The sequence below is a fragment of the Adiantum capillus-veneris genome, chromosome 16 (assembly GCF_014529385.1).
Source record: "Adiantum capillus-veneris isolate H3 chromosome 16, ASM1452938v2, whole genome shotgun sequence".
In the NCBI taxonomy this organism is placed as follows: Eukaryota; Viridiplantae; Streptophyta; class Polypodiopsida; order Polypodiales; family Pteridaceae; genus Adiantum; species Adiantum capillus-veneris.
The window spans coordinates 30424436-30441031 of NC_140946.1; the positions used below are offsets into that span (position 1 = coordinate 30424436).

At 44.6% G+C, this 16596-nt stretch overlaps 1 protein-coding gene across 2 annotated transcripts in view; it reads right to left on the reverse strand.

Moving 5' to 3' along the window:
* LOC147438797 (uncharacterized) overlaps positions 1-16317 on the reverse strand; it is a 51118-nt gene extending 34801 nt beyond the window's left edge. The window contains exons 1-3 of one of the 2 annotated variants that reach the window (XM_086484769.1): positions 16156-16275; positions 15945-16003; positions 15800-15857 (exon numbers count right to left, since the gene is read on the reverse strand). In XM_086484769.1, the coding sequence (XP_086340895.1) occupies positions 15800-15857; positions 15945-15946 (60 nt within the window). In that variant the 5' untranslated portion in view covers positions 15947-16003; positions 16156-16275. Of the gene's footprint in view, positions 1-15799; positions 15858-15944; positions 16004-16155 lie in introns of both variants that reach the window. The other variant, XM_086484768.1, reaches the window with a different exon arrangement.
* Between the last annotated feature and the right edge of the window lie 279 nt (positions 16318-16596).

Consider the following 16596-nt stretch of genomic DNA (forward strand, 5'->3'; position numbering starts at 1 on the left):
TGCGCCTGGAAACCAGCAGTACATGCCTGGAGGTATGCATGGCATGACGCCTAACCCCATGTATGGTAACATTGGCATGCAGCAAGGCTTTCAGAGCAATTAGGGCCAGTTTGGGGTGCCACAGGTCAATTTTGGCATGGCTGGTTTTTCTGGACAGCAGCCAGATATGGCCCCTTTGATCCAGAATCTCAATGACCAAGGGGCGCAGATGGTCCCTACTATAGTGCCCATGCTGCACACGCTTCCCTATGACAATTTGGGGCCAATAGAGAAGCCAAAACCATACAAAGAGGAGGTGCAGCTGTGAAGTCCAACACCTTTAGTGGTTCGAGGATAAAGCAAAGGCTCTTACTTTCCTCCAGCAGTTTGATACAGCTTATGCAGGAGGGAATTTTACAGAAGCCTCTAAAGTAAGAAAGCTGCCACTTTCTTAAAGAACAATGCGCTCACATGGTGGACGACATTGTTAATGCAAGGACAGGCACCCGCCACTTGGGTTTACTTCAAGCAAATGTTTGCATTTGCTTGGCTATCAGATGAATTTGAAGCCGACGTCATTACAGATTGACACCATCTTACTTCAGCTACATGCAAGAACTTGCTGGAGTACAATAGGAGGTTTTGTAAAGCGTTACTCTCAATGACCTATAGATTTGTGCCATTGACAGAGCAGATTGAGAAGTACTGTTGTGGGCTGCCTAAAGGGCTTCGCGATTACTGTACCAAGAACAGAGTGGCTACCCTCACTCAGCTTATGGAAGTTGCTAACACTGGTCTTGACAGTGGGTTTCCGAGCAACGAGAAAGGAGGGCAGCAAAAGAAAAATTCAGCAAAGCAGCCCTTTACGAGAGCGGCTCTTGAAGCGTCCTAGGGGCCAGCTAGGTTCAATAAAGGCAAAGGTTCAGCCGAGACTTCTAGAGCGCAGGCAACGAAGCAGAAAAGGAAGCCTTTTATGCGTAAGACGCCCCAGGAAAAGAACGTCTTGATGGCTGTAAACAAGTGCTTTATATACGAGCAGACTGGTCATTTTGCAATCAATTGTCCACAAAAGAAAAGGCCAGCTGACTCAGATGACAAAGAGGACAGGAAAGGAAAGAAGCCTATGCCCTCTGCAAGTTTAGTGTCAGACATGTTGGGCAACAGGCCTAGTACAGATGCCAGTGAGTTATGCAGAGCGTGGGGTAAAGTTAGAAACCAAATGGCACTTATCTTCTTTGATCCAGGTGCCAAAGCGAACTTTATCACGCCAGAATTAGCTATGAAGCTGGGCATCAGAGCTGAAGAGATGGGGTATACCACAGAGGCAGGATTGGCATGTCCTGGCCACTCAGAGTGCGTTACTCTCATCATTGGAAAGCTGCGTCTGCATATTCAGTCGTATGTGGACACAAAAGAGTTCTACATCATGCCACTGGAAGGATGTGATGTATTGTTGGGGATCCCGTGGATGTTCTGAGTGCATGGAGTCTTGGATGCCTACAACAAAAAGATCATTGTACAGCATAGGGGCAAAACTCGCATCTTGGATGTAAAGCTAAAAGGAGAGTCAGTCCCTATTGTATCTGCTTCTACTATCACTTCTGTAATAAAGAATCATCTTTCTGCGTACTTGGTTTTTGCATGTGATGTTTCAGATAGTTGCCATTCAAATTTATATGTGTTAGATAAGGACAGGTTAGCATTTTTGCAAAAAGTTTAATGGCTATTTTTCTTATTCATTACCGTCTCAACTACCGCCGGAGAGGCCCAAGGATCATGCGATTGATTTGGTGCCAGGTTGTAGCCCACCAAATAGGCCACCGTATAGGGTTAGTGAGGCGCAGCGGAAAGAGATTATGAGCCAAGTGGAGGAGCTCTTAGAGAAAGGGCTGATTCAGCCTAGCTCGTCACCCTACTGCTCTCCAGTGCTCTTAGTACAGAAAAAGGATGGCTCGTGGCGCATGTGTATTGACTACCGTGCGTTGAATAAGAATACCATCAACAATAGGTTTCCTATTCCAAGGATTGATGATATTCTTGGCCACCTAGAGGGTGCGGCGATTTTCAGCAGGATCGACCTTAAAAGTGGGTACCATCAGATTCGAATTAGGCATGAGGATGTCCACAAGACTGCGTTTAGAACGACAGTTGGTCTCTATGAGTTCTTAGTGATGCCATTTGGTCTTACGAATGCTCCTGCTACGTTCAATAGGATGATGGATAGGATCTTCCGTCCATATCAAAACTTTGTTGGCACATTCTTTGATGACATGATAGTCTACTCGAAGATTGAAGAGGAGCATAGGCATCACCTGACCATTGTGTTCGAAGAGTTGCGCAGGAACAGATCGCTCATCAATGGCAAGAAAAGCGAGTTCTTCTTGGAAGAGATCCACTTCCTCGGACACATTGTGTCAAAGGATGGTGTCCGAATGGATCCTGCGAAGGTGGAAGCAATCAAGACATGGCCAACTTTAAGGACTGTGCACGATGTCCATAGCTTCTTAGGGCTATGTTCTTACTACAGAAGATTCATTTGCAACTTTGCAGAGAGTGCTTCACCTTTACATGCTTTGCAAAAGAAAGAGGTCACTTTCAGATGGACCCAGAAAGAGATTTCAGCTTTTAATCTCTTAAAGGAAAAGATGACTTCAGATCCAGTCATTGTTTTGCAAGATCTCAGGAAGTCATTTGTGGTTCAGTGTGACGCTTGTGGCAGTAGCAGTGATGCAGTGCTAATGCAAGATGGCAAGGTAGTAGCCTATGAGAGCAGAATCTTGCAAGGGCTAGAGACGACCATGCAGGTCTATGAAAAAGATTTACTGATTGTGATTCATACGCTCTTAAGTTGGAAACACTATCTGCTAGGTGCTGATTTTGTTGTCCAAACGGATCATCAGACCATGCAGGTCTATGAAAAAGAGTTACTGGTTGTGATTCATGCGCTCTTAAGTTGGAAACACTATCTGCTAGGTGCTGATTTTGTTGTCCAAACGGATCATCAAACCTTGCGATACTTTCTGACACAATCAAAGCTATCGGAAAAGCATATGCGATGGGCAAACATTCTCTCCATGTTTCACTTCCAGATTGTGCATGTGGAAGGCAAGAAGAATGTTGTGGCTGATGCGCTATCAAGAAAGCCACAAATTTCAGTTGTGTCAATTCCTTATCATCATGAGCTTGATGACATGAAGGAACAATATGCAAGTGACGAAGATTTTGCAAGGATCTTCGAACAGTTACAGGAAGGACAACATCATGAGCACTACCTCCTCAGAGACGGTTTTATGATGATGCATGGCAGACTCTGTGTCACTAGGCCATTGCGACATAAGGTCATGGTAGAGAGTCATGTCCCACCGTATGCAAGGCATCGTGGTATAGATGCTACAATGAAAGCGGTTGAGACATTCTTTTATTGGCCTACCTTGAGGAGAGATGTGGATGCCTTTGTGCGAGCATGCGTGATTTGACAAAAGGTCAAGTTTGACAGGCAAAAGGCACCAGGGCTCTTACAACCATTGCCGATTCCAGATAAACCATGGGAAAGCATGGCAATGGATTTTATCTTTGATCTTCCAAGAACACAAGCAGGGAATGATGGAATCTGGACCATTATTTGCAGATTGAGCAAGCAAGCTCATTTCATTCCTGTTAGGAAGAAGATAAAACCAGATCAAAAGCACGTCTCTTTATGTACAATATCTTTAAGTACCATGGTATGCCACAGTCGATTGTCAGTGACCGTGACCCACGGATGACAAGTCTATTCTGGAGAGAAATATTTGAGAATATGGGCACTACGCTTAAGTTCTCATCATCGTTTCATCCACAGACAGATGGGCAGTCAATAGAGGCAAATTCTATTGTCTTGGATCTGCTTAATTGCTATGTGTCTGAGCACAAGGCGAAGTGGGAGCAGTATTTGCCGTTGGTTGAATATGCGTACAATAACACAGTGCATTCTTCAACAAGCAAAGCACCTTTTGAAATTGTCGAAGGTCATGTGAAAGTTCCTCCCATTTTGCATACCAAGGAAAAGATTTTTCAGGCAGATCAATATGTACAAAAAATGGATGAAATGTACCAAAAGATAAAGCATGCCTTTGAAAGGACACAGGCAAAGCAAAAGAAAGTTGTTGATCTCCACCGTTGTGAATTGTTGTTTTCACTTGGTGATTGGGTATTGTTGCGCTTTTCACGTGAGTCTTCTCAGACCATTTATTGGTGATGTGCCAGAGGATATGCCAGTTGAAGAGCAGCCAAAAGTTGAGGAACTTGATGAAATTTTGGTCCCAGAACAGATCATGGCACACAAGGAAAGAAAAGTCAAAAGCAAGGTTATAAGGTGATATTTGGTGAAGTTCAAGAACTATCCACCTATGGATGCAAAGTGGATGGAAGAGAGTGAACTGTTAGAGTCACCAAATGTATTGCAGCTATACCTTGAAGCCTTTGGTTTACCACCTACATATTCTCCAACTCAAGAAGAGAAAAGGTCAAAAGGAAAGAGACCCGCGCTAGAGAGGGGTGATCCAGGAGCTAGCACTTCTCATGTATCTATGGATTTAGTGCAATAGTAGTGTACCCTGCTTGGCAATTGCCCTTGGGGAATAAAAGTTTTGTCCAAAAGTCTGTTCAGTGCTATAGAAGTATGTCTTGTCAGTTGTCAAGAGTACACCAATTGCTTCTAATGAGTACATGTTGACGCATTTTTAAACTGCTGGTTTATTATGCTTGAAAGGATTCGAAGTGTACTAAAAGTTATGGACTCTATTAAAGTCAGTGGCACAGTGTGAAAGCTATCCACTATGTCAATGAAACAGTCTCACAGGTAGGCCATACATGAGTTAACAAGTGTTGAATACACAAGAGTGTTAACTTGAGCATGTATGTCTCGTACCATGTTAACCAAGTGTGTCCACACGAAAAGGTTGACAACCGTGATACAGTGTCCACGAAGTGTTGTACACACTAATGGATTGATATTCATGCAAACGAGGACGTTCGCGATTTCAAGAGGGGGGTATGTCACGAGTCTGTGGCAACTTTACTTGTTGATTTCTTTTTGGGGGAATTTTATTTGACTTGTTTTAAAGCACCCCTCTGGAAATGCCAATGCCCGAGTTGCATGGTGTGAGGCAACAGTGAGAGTCTAGGCCGGACGGCTAGTGAGCACTGAAGTTGGGCAAATGGACTAAGGTTAGCCACGGTGGGGCTACGAGTGTAAATCACCTGATAACTGGCCGACATTGCATTTTCCGATGTGGTTCCAATGGTGATTGATGGTCAGACGACCAGTGTGAGTGCCATGGAAGCATCTCCTAAAATTTAGGGAACTGCTACTTTCGACCTAAAAATGTGTTCGCGTCATTACCTCCGGTATGACAAGGGGAACATTTTATTACTTTGCCGCGAAGTCAACTGGGCAACCGGTCCGGAGATTTTTAGGCGGCAACCCCGAAACGGGAAATGGCTTGTAAACGCGCCAAGTGGCACATTTCTGTCCACTTTCCTCATGCAAGAAGAAGTGGCGCTGAATTTATAGTTGGGAGGCTCATTTGCAAGCTCTCTGTCACAGGTTAAGAGCTATGAAATGCTTCCTTTCCCTCTTATGTACAGTGCGGTGACAAGAGTGATACCCTGCACGCTACGCACTGCTCTCTCTCTCCCCTATGAGCAGTATGTTATGCCCCTCTAATGGGCTTTTCATTTGACCAATGTATAGTTATGTGGGTTCATGCACGATTGCCGAGGCAAGAGCCTCTTGCCTAGGTACTGGATTAACTAGTTGCTAATCCCCCGCAGGTACAGGTGAATTCGGAGAGGTTTCACATGAGAAATCTCGTCCGATTCAAAGGGCAAGTAGCCATACAAGTGCGGGAGCTCGAGGACTTGCTACGGATGCGACCGGCACGCGAAATGGAGCCCAAAACAGGGAATTACAGCCTGCTGTGTATTTTTGCAGGTTTAGGGTTTCGGCTCTAAACGGTCCCTAATACCCCTAGGAGGTTCGGGGACGCGAGGGGACTGCTGTAGAGGTGATTTGGCGCATTTTCGGGGCAGAAAACAGAGAATTCAGCGTGCTGCAGATTCTCGCCAGGTTTTGCAAAGTGTCCGTATGCGTTGGGAAAGTCATCTATTGTGTGGGGATACTGACTGTGAAGCGTCCTAGTATAGTTACGCTGCCAAAATCGGGCCAGAACAGGTGCAATTCAGCCCGGATTATGCGGGGCAGCTTGTAGGAAATCACAGGTTTTTATTCCCTCTGTAAAAGAATAAAGAAATACCGAAAGGGGCGCCAACCTTTGGGGCCTACAGGTGTCGTTGTCTGCTTGGGAGCATTCTAGCTTCCTGGCGTGTTTTTGTTTTGAACTGTAATTCCAGTCTCAGTTACAGGTTCCTTTTAAGTCATTGCTTTGCGTCATATAGTCAAGTGTTAAAGAATCGGGTGAAAGCTAACGTCTACCGCCCCACGGGCCGGTTTCACATAGGGTACGGATTTTTTGCAAATTACGCTGACAGCTTTTGTTGGCAGATTTTTGATCAGTTGATTTTTGGGACAATTGCTTTCTATTTTTAAAAGCTTTTGGGGCTCTACTTTTAGCAACCCTTGTAACTCTTTATAAGGACCCTACGGGCTCACTCTGCAGAGCATCTTGACGCACAGTCTGAGAACGAGCACCCGCAGGCTCAGTTGTACTTTGCTCTTAGATTAATATAAAAAGAAATACCGAAAGGGGCGCCAGTTTTTGGGGCCAATATCTCTTGGCATGGAACTACGTCGGGCCGTGTCGAATCTCTTGTGATCTGTAAACTAATTTGAAGTGAATCTCTACTGTGTCGCGGTAGAATCTTGACTTGAGTGTCCAAGTTTGTTACAGTGGTATCAGAGCATGGTCGATTTCTCTTCTACCAAGAAATCTGATCCCTTATCTCGCGACACTTATGGATTCCGGAAAGAATCAGTCGACTTCTTCTGCATCCGTTGAGGCGGGAGGAGACCACGCAGGTGATTTTAAACGAATTAACGAAGGAAGAGTACAGGCCACCTCGGCCTACTCAATATGAACTTCAAGAGATGCAGCATCAACAGCAGGTTCACAAGTGCACAAAGAAGATGATTAAATTTGCGAAAGACCCTCAGTTTAATTTTTGTCTCAGCAATCCATCGCTCAAGTATGCACTCAATGGCAGAAAGCCATCAAATCACCAATCAAACCGGCAATCAAGAAACCTCCTTCTCCGAGGATGTTTACTGAACAAGAACTTCAAGAGGTGGTTCAGACTCAGATCAGTCAGCTTTTGGAAACGAGGAATCAATCCAAAAAGCAATTGAAAAAGCGCAAGAAGGGGACTGACTACCCTGGTTATTTGGGCCTTCAATCTTCTTTTACATCTGCAAGAAAGCAGAAGAAGCGTGTATGCTTTGAAGGACTACCCAGTTCTTCTTCTTCCTCTTCTTTTAACAGTTCTTCTAGCTCTTCTGACTCGAGCGAGGAGGACAGAAAGGGCAAAAAGCGAAGCAAAAAGCAAAGCTTCGGAAAGGGCAAGAAAAAGGCAAAGAAACTCAGATTCCGCCCAATTTCTGATAGCTCTATGGAGGAGTCATCCTCTGACAGTTCGAACTCGGATGACCATATCTTCTATGCAAAGAAGAAGCACTTCTACAGAGCCAACCAATATGACTTCCTCAAAGACGAGCAAGAGAAAAAAAAGTATTTAAAGAAGGTAGACAAAAGGTAAAATTTGAATCCTTTTCTGAATTCCAAGATGCTCGGAGGGCTTTGGCCTTCATCCAGCACTTTGACATAGCTTTCTCTAGAGGGCACTGTCACGAGGACGTGGCAACTGCTAACCTTAGTTGTTGGTTTCTTTCCAATGATTTTTGTTTTATTTTTGAGACCCTCTTTTTGAAGTTGCAAATGGTCGGACATTGTATGGCCAATGTGAACGGTAGTTTCACCCGCAGACGGGAAGTTGGTCGGCACTCGAATTCCTATAGTAAGAGGATGTCTAGGCTCAGTGCAAGATCATGTAGGTCCCTCCGTCGCACTCAGCAAGTTGGTGGATACTAGAAAGTGAACTCAATAAAGGCATACAGTCAAGGTGGGACTACCAACAGAAAGTATCCGACAATTGGGCCACTTTGCACTTTTGGATGCGGTCCCAATGAGGATAGATGGTCACATGACCAATGGGAGCCCAACGGAAGCATCTCCTAAAATTTAGGGAACTGCTATTTTGGGCCACGAAATCTATTCGCGTCATTAGCTTCAGAATGACAAGGGGAACATTTTATTACTATGCTGCAAAGTCAACTGATGCACCAGTTGAGAGATTTTTAAGCAGGAAGCCCAATGCGGGGAAATTGCATGTATGAGTGCCAAGTGGCACTTTTTGGTCAATTTACCAAGTTTGGAAGAACAGAACTCGTAACTAACTTTTTGGAGCAGTTTTGGAGGCTGATAACACTGATTTTCAGCCATTTCTCTCTATTTTTGAGCTTCCCATAACTTTACCTAGGACCAAGAAGCTCATTTTCAACATTGGAAGACGTCAAATGCGTGTTTGCAGGGCTATTTTGCTGCATTTTCAGTGATACGCAGGTGTTGGCAGCCATGGAAATCTTCTCCTTTTGCATCTATTTGTTCACAGATGCATTACAGGTCAAAGGCAGAAGAGGGGGCGCTTGATTTATGCTGGGGAGACGCTTCATTGAGAACCTGTCATCACAGGTTAAAAGCTATGGAGTGCTTTCTTTCCCTCTCATGTACAGTGTGGTGATAGGAGTCACGCTACACATTGTTCTCTCTCTCCTCTACGTGCAGTTATGTGATGCCCCACAAGAGGGCTCTTCATTTGACTGATGTACAGATGTGTGGGTTCATGCTTTTGTGCTGAGGCAAGAGCCTCCTTGTAGGAACAGGGGTAGCTAACTGCTCCAAAGCGAGGGTCATAACCTCACCATACAGGTGCGTTTTCAGCATTGTGTATGCGCTGTAAATTGACTGTTTATCAGCCACACGGACGCCAGAACTCTTGGAAATCGTGCCCCACTGGCAGAGGACAGTTAGGGGACTGTTTGGGGCTGAAAACAGGGCAAAAACCAGTAAATACAGCATGCTGAATTTACTGTTTTTGGGCAGGAATCAGAGGGTATATGCCAATGGAATTGAGTTCTAGTTGGGAAAGTTTCGCACAAGGTTGGGACTGTTATGCTACCGAAATTTGGCAAAAACAGATGGTATCTAGCTTGATACAGGTGAAGGATTCCCAGGACTCTACTTTGTAATTTACCCTCTCAAAGTATAAAGAAATACCGAAAGGGGCGCCAATTTTGGGGCCTACAGGTTGTCGACGTTTGCTCGGAGCATTCTAGCTTCCGAGCCGTGTGTGTATTTAAGTGTTGATTCCCGTCGCAGGTTCCCTTTGCAAAGTACTCTCTTTCTCTGTGTGTGTGTCTAAAGTAAAGAATTTGGGGTGAAAGCCAAAGCCTACCACCCCACATGCGGGTTTCAAGGTTCCATTGCCGGGACATCAATCACTTTTTCCTCAAGAAATGAGCCTCGGCTGTTTTGGGTAAAGACACAGAGTACAAGAACGCGGGATTACACTATGGCCGACAAAGGGAAGGGCATTATGGAAGAGGGTTCCTCTTCGAAGGACAGACAGGAAATTCAGCACGTTCGCCTTGCCAAAAAGTGGTCAAATTGCTGCGTTTTTAGGATTTGCAAGTATGAACCAAGATGAGATAGGGAGAGGTCTCATGGTGGTAGATTGGCCACTAGATCTCCTGCAGGAGTGATGTGGGTCTACCAGGTGACACGCTGCTCGCTAATTCTCTGAGGCGATTGCTTGGATTCTATGACGCATTGGTAAATCATCTTGAAATTTGAGCTTACTTGGTCGTGGATAGTATGCTACAATGTTGCGGAATTATGCTTGTTTGCAAAGGCAAGAGCCTCTTGCACAGGTAAAAGTTAAGGGACAGGTTGCAAGATGCTATGTGGTGAAGTTCAAGAACTATCCACCTATGGATGGAAAGTGCATGCAAGAGTATGAACTGTCAGAGTCACCAAATGTATTGCAGCTTTACCTTGAAGCCTTTGGGTTACAACCTACTTATGCCCCAACCCAATTTTAGCGAAGGAGGGGTAATGATAGAGCTAGCACATCATATGTACATATGAATTCAGTGTAATAGATGGAAATGACAAAAGTACGAAGGTCTCATTAAGTCATTTGTATCTATGTGTTACGACCTTTCTTGCGAATACATGCGATGATAAAAGAGTGATAACAACACAAGATCATCAGTGGCATGTATTAATGGTATACAATCGAGGAAGTTTGCGATTTCAAGAGGGTCCAATCACTGAGAAGTTGATGTTCAGTAAGTATGACGGTAAGATGGATGCTAATGTTATTTATTCTTGGTTGCATCAATTTAATGCTTACTTTGCGACAACTAAGAAAACACGAAATAGCAAGGTTTGACGGCAGCCATGTATCTTGCCGGTGATGGCCTTTCCTTCAATTGGGCAGACTTCCCAAGACAAGCTCAAGGCGCGGTTTATGCCTCCTCAGTACCTAGCGCAGTTGAAAGACGATTGGCACAGTCTCAAGCAAAATGGTACGCCAGTTATGTCTTTCTCTAATCGTGTTTTGCAGCTCGGCACCCAATTACGCAAATAGGATGATGAGCGCAAAGAGGCATTCCTTTATGGATTGGACAAGTATATCAAGTTTGATGTCAAAGCACTCAATCCAATAGATCTCAACAAGGTGGTAGCGATTGCTCTCGCACAAGAGATGAAGCACAACAAAGGAAAGCCTAAGGAGAACAAGTCTTCTCACAATACCTCTCAGACTCCTCAGAACCCACAGAATGGTAAGAACGGTAACTCTTCTAGCCAATCTTTCTCTAATCCTTCGGAAAAGAACTCTCAAAATGAATCTAAGGGTAAAGCTAAAACACCTGCTAAACCTAAGCTAACCCCGGATGAAAAAGCCGCACAAGGAATTATAGGAGGATACATAACGGCAGAAGAACAAGTTATTTATGCTAAGGAAGGTCGTTGTTATCAACGTCACGTCAAGGGTCACATTAAGAAGGCTTGTCCTAAGACAGCACCACCTAAAGAACCCAAAGCACCGACAGCTACCACAAGCACTTTAATGAACCAATCTGAGTCTCCACATGTTTCTGGCACACATTGATGAGTCTCTCTTTAAAAGTTATGGTCATGTGAAGGGTCAGCGTTTTGTCATTGATTCCAGCAGTATGTATGAGCAGTATGTATGATGTAATTGGTAACTCTCTTGTAGAGAGAGCCGGCCTAGAGGTTAGCCAGACAACTCCTCTCGAGGTATCGGGCTTTGCTCCTGGTATGGACTCTCTCATTACACAAGAGTGTCTTGATGTGTTATTCGGTGTTCAACAAGCTTCCTTCCGCAGAAAATTTGTCGTGTCTCCTCTCTCAGAAGTCAGGATGTGATATGATTTTGGGCATTAGATGGTTTGGTGAGCATAACCCTCTCATTGATTGGGCAGACAATACTCTCACTATAAATGCTAAAAGTGACTCTCCCATGATCATTCATGGTGAGGAGGGTCTGCATTCTTTACATCTCATTGAAATGACTCGTGCAGGCGAAGCGTGAATTACAAAGAGGAGCACAAGTGGCATTCATCTATGCCTCTCCAGTTACCCAGAGCATTCAAGCTCCAAACAAGTATTCAGCTTTGATTACCAAGTATAAGCACCTCCTTTTGCAGGATGATCTTCCAGCCAGTCTCCCTCCCGAGCGGCCGAAGGACCATAGAACTCATGGAGGGGGCACAACCAATTAGTAAGGCTCCCCACCGTTTGAACAAGACTCAGGAAGAAGAGTTAGAGCGGCAACTCACGGAGTTAGTGGCCAGAGGATTCATACGTCCTAGTATAAGTTTTTTTGCTGCTCCTAGCTTATTTGTCCGCAAGAAGGATGGTTCGTCTCGTTTGTGTGCTGATTACAAGGCATTGAACACATTGACCATCAAGAACAAGTTTCCAATGCCTCGCATTGGGTATATCCTTGATAGGCTCAATGGGGCAAAGATTTTCAGTAAGGTCGATCTCAAAAGTGGATACCATCAAGTAAGGGTATTCAAAGGCGACATCTACAAGACCGCTTTTCGCACAGAGCGAGGGCAATGGGAGTATGTGGTCATGCCTTTTGGATTGACAGGTGCCGTGGGTACATTTAACCGTCTCATCGTAGGCCGTTTTGGCAATATGGTGGGCGTGTGTGTTCATCTTTCTTGATGATATTCTCATTTTTTCTGCATCGTGGAAACAACATTAAAAGGATGTAGAAAGGGTTTTAACCCGTTTGGATGAGTGTCAGCTATATATTGCAGCTAAGAAATCTGAGTTTTTTCTCACTGAAGTTACTTATCTGGGTTATATCATTTCTGCAGAAGGCATCAAGCTAGATTCCGCGAAGGTGGAACGGGTTGTCACAAACTGCTCACGTGTCAAAGCCCTGAAGAATGGAGCCAACTTGCAGATGCCGGCCGAGGGGCCTAAACCCTAAGAAGAACAAGTAACAGAAAAAGAAGTCCTACCAACTTATGGGGACCAGTCCGATGGGACCCCAAGTGAAAAAGCGACTTCTGAAGCTTCCCCAAGGGTCAGAAAATGCAGAGAAGGCTAAAGATTGAGCCGAATCTTTTGGAGGACAAGCAAATAGAAAGAAAAGTTAAGGGAAAAGTTGCAGAAAAGTTAAGGGAAAAGTTGCAAGACAGTTATTTGGTGAAGTTCAAAAACTATCCACCTATGGATGCAAAGTGGATGGAAAAAAGTGAATTGATAAGAGTCATCAAATGTATTGCAACTTTACCTTGAAGCTTTTGGTTTACAACCCATGTATTCTCCAGCTCAGATCACTTTAATAGAGCAAAGGTCAAAGGGCTTGACACGTGCTCAAAAGAGGGGTGATGATAGAGCTAGCACTTGATATGTACATAAGGATTCAGTGCAATAGCAGCGTACATTGTTTGAATGAAGTATGAAGGTCTCATTAAGTCATTTGTACACATGTTTGAAAGTCTTTCTTGCGGATACATGCGATGATAAAAGGGTGCTTACCACACTAAATCATCTATGGCATGTATATATGGCATGCAGTCGAAGACATTTGTGATTTTAAGAGGGGGGTATGTCACAAGATTGTGACAACCACTATAGATATTTGTTGGTTTCTTTCCCTGGATTTTTATTTAATTTTTGAGACCCTCTTGTTAAAATCACAAATGCCCAGACATTGCATGGCGAGTGTGAAACGGCCGTTGGCTGAAAGTTTCACCAGCAGGAGTGAAGGCCTAGAAATGCTTATTGTACTCTTCAAGATTCGCACAGTTTGCCGCATTTAAATCGTGCCATGCTATCATCACATCCACTTCAAAAGTGTTTGTAGGCCACCCACGTGTAAAAAGTTGTTTAAACTAGACCCATGTTCTAGGTGCTTGACCCAGGTTCAACAATAAGGTCCACCACTAAAGTGCATTTCCTTTCAAAAAAGTGGTAGCCTTGTGTATCTTTGAAGACTCCGTGAAGTTTCCTTAAGCATAAGCTGCATCAAATTGTCGTATGAAGGTCAAAGCCTTCAATTGATCCTCGGTTTCCCTGAAAGTTTCAAACTTCACTGTCTGCCCGCCTTCCTTGTAATCTTTAGGTTGACTCAAAGGAGTCAAATTGTCACAAACATGTGCCTGTAAAAGTGGTGCTTCAGATTTGGCCATTCCAACACTCGCATCGCTTGTTTTACCTATCAATCTGCATTTTGGGTATATGGCTATGAAAAATTAGCCATACCAAACTATGTTCCAAGCATTCGAAATTGACCATAGGCACCCTGAAAACCTGGTTGGAGTTCCCATACATAAGGTTAGCCATGCCTCATTGCATTGTCCCAAACACATTCCCTGGCATATAACCTTGCAAAACTGTGGAACGTCCAGCCATGGCTTGAAACACTGAACCACATCCGAAACAGCCAGGATATGAAGTAGGTAATGGAAAGGTCTAACGCATAGCATGTTCATTACTCCCTTGACCATTCACGAACGGTTCTTGTCCAGGTAAAGCAAATTTGTGACATCACTACCACGTGGTAACAGGATCTATGGTACGTTACTTTCTCTTTTTTGCGCATGAATTCTCGTGTGTGGAGGTTGATGCTAGCAGTTGTCACATGGTTGTTTGATGTATCTTATTGGCTTCCCATTATCGTCATTAAACCATGAGGGTGTGTCTTAGAGCTGCCTCTTGCTCCGTGTGGGTTGATGGTTGAACCATTTTTTTCATATCATGGGAGTGTAATTTTGCAAGCCACATCTAACCAAGCAAGGAGGTTTAGTTTTTGGCTCTCTTCATAATGGTTTTCTTCACAATCTACATTGACAAGCACATGGAATGTCAACGTGTTGGGAGTACATTGCGATAGCGCAAGCCTAGCTCATTGTCTTTGTGCACATAGGCCGAGCATTAGACTGGACGCTTTAATTGTCTGCCTATTGTCGTTGTTCATCATTGTGCTCACCCATAATGGGTGGCCTGTTCAAGGCTGCTCTTGGCAATAACCAACCTCCCCTCTTCAAGGCGGCCATGCGTTGCTCTGCTCGTGCACAATGTTGTGTAGGGTGGCCTTCTGGCTCAGAGAGGGCGGCGACCTGAGCATGCGGCTGCATATCTGGTGGCAAGGCGTGCTCAGAGGATGGTGGCATTGAGGGCGGTCTTACAGGTAATGAGCGCGTGGAAGCAGTGGTATCTTGTGGCACACGTAGTGCCCAAAGGCCACATCACATTGCTGCAAGTACACTCTACCACAGTAGAAACAAGGGAATGGGGAACGGAGGTCTAGGGACGGGGATGCAACTTGCATTGGTGCTTTGTGGCATGAGGACCAACACTCCCATAGTGCTGGTGTTTGTTTTTATATCCACTCAGTCTCCTTGACGATATTAGCTTAAGAAGTATGGAGTTTTCTCGGAGGCTAGTTGCTAGGATTAGCATGTACCTAATCATGAGTTTGGACATGTGGCTCAAGTCTTGTATACTATCCTACCTAGCATCACAATTGTTTATAAATACTAAATCAAGCATACGAGGCTTTCGAAGGTTATTAGGAAGAGACATTGCAGCATCCTTTTTGTGGATGTCAAAAGTCTTTCCCCCAGGTTTCTATGTCCCAATGTCCTAAAAGACAACATCCACTCATGCTCCGAGGGTCTTCTCCTTCCCGTTCCCAAGTCTCTGCCACTACTCAATGCAATCTTTTCCATGCAGCTCCTCCTCTACGAGACAAGTGTGTTGGACTCCAATGCCTTCACCTCTTGCTTTTCCTGTGGTTCACTTCTCTATTCATAGAGTTCTTCCCTGGGCCCTTCTACCTCCTCCACCAAGCTATGCTTTGGTACAATCTCATAGCCGTAGACCCAAATGAATCTTGGAAATGCCCAGATTCCCCATGCAAGTTATAGACTCAAAGTAGTCATCCACACAAGCCAATATAATCATCAGCTCCATCATGTATAGTGTTTGACTACATATCACAACATCCCACTTAGTTTTGCCAGTGCCCAATAGTCGCTGTAGAACCAGATCAATATGTGCTCCCACACACACACACATAATTAATTCCACAGAAATATCTAAACATCTGGATATCTTTCATTGGCAACATTCAAACTCTATGGAAAATTTCTGCAATGCACACTTTGAGCTCATAATACCCCTTCAGAAAGGATGTCAAACAATTTAAAACTTACTTTAAGATCAAAGAGCATTTGTGGCATCTTTTTCATGAGCTCCTCTGTCCTTGCACGCCTGCAAAAAGAAAATATGAGCTATGTCAGCAACCGCAAAGTTAAACATGCAAGGGAATGTTGCAATTCTCAGCTGCAAAGCGATCACATTTGTGTCCCATCATTTTGGGTTTCATTTCCTTCCTCGGTTTATCATATGACCACTCTCTGTCAGCAATACACAAATTAATGAATGACCCCCCTCTCTCTCTCTCTCTCTCTCTCTCTCTCTCTCTCTCTTCCCTACTCCCTCCCCAGAAAGAACGGTTTCCTTGCGCAGTCGATTTCGATAACGAGCGCTGATAGCAGCACGGACCCACCTGCCATCTTTCCAGTGGCCGTAAAAGTCTTTGGAGAGCTCTCCCAAGCTCTGCGAGGCCCTGAACACTCTTGCAGTCATCGCCACTGTGACACAGTTAATTGCAGAGTGTGGTATTTTGTTTTTGTTTTTTTTTTGTGTGTGTGTGTGTGTTTTTTGGTCCGCCCCCCCCCCCCCCCCCCCCCCCCCCCCCCCCCCCCCCCCCTCTCTCTCTCCCTCTCTAACAAGGGGTCTTAATGAGGCCCAAGTGGTGGGATCCGCGACCTAGCTTGTTGCACGGAAATCTCGAGGCAAAAGAACGGCCTTAGAAAAGATCGACGGCGGAGCTTGTGACAAAGAAATCTCGAAGCTATCGAACGGCCTTGAAAAAGACAACGCCACGGACTATAGCCTTGGATTTGAACCCACCACCCCACAGATGAAAGCTTGATGAGCTAGCCAC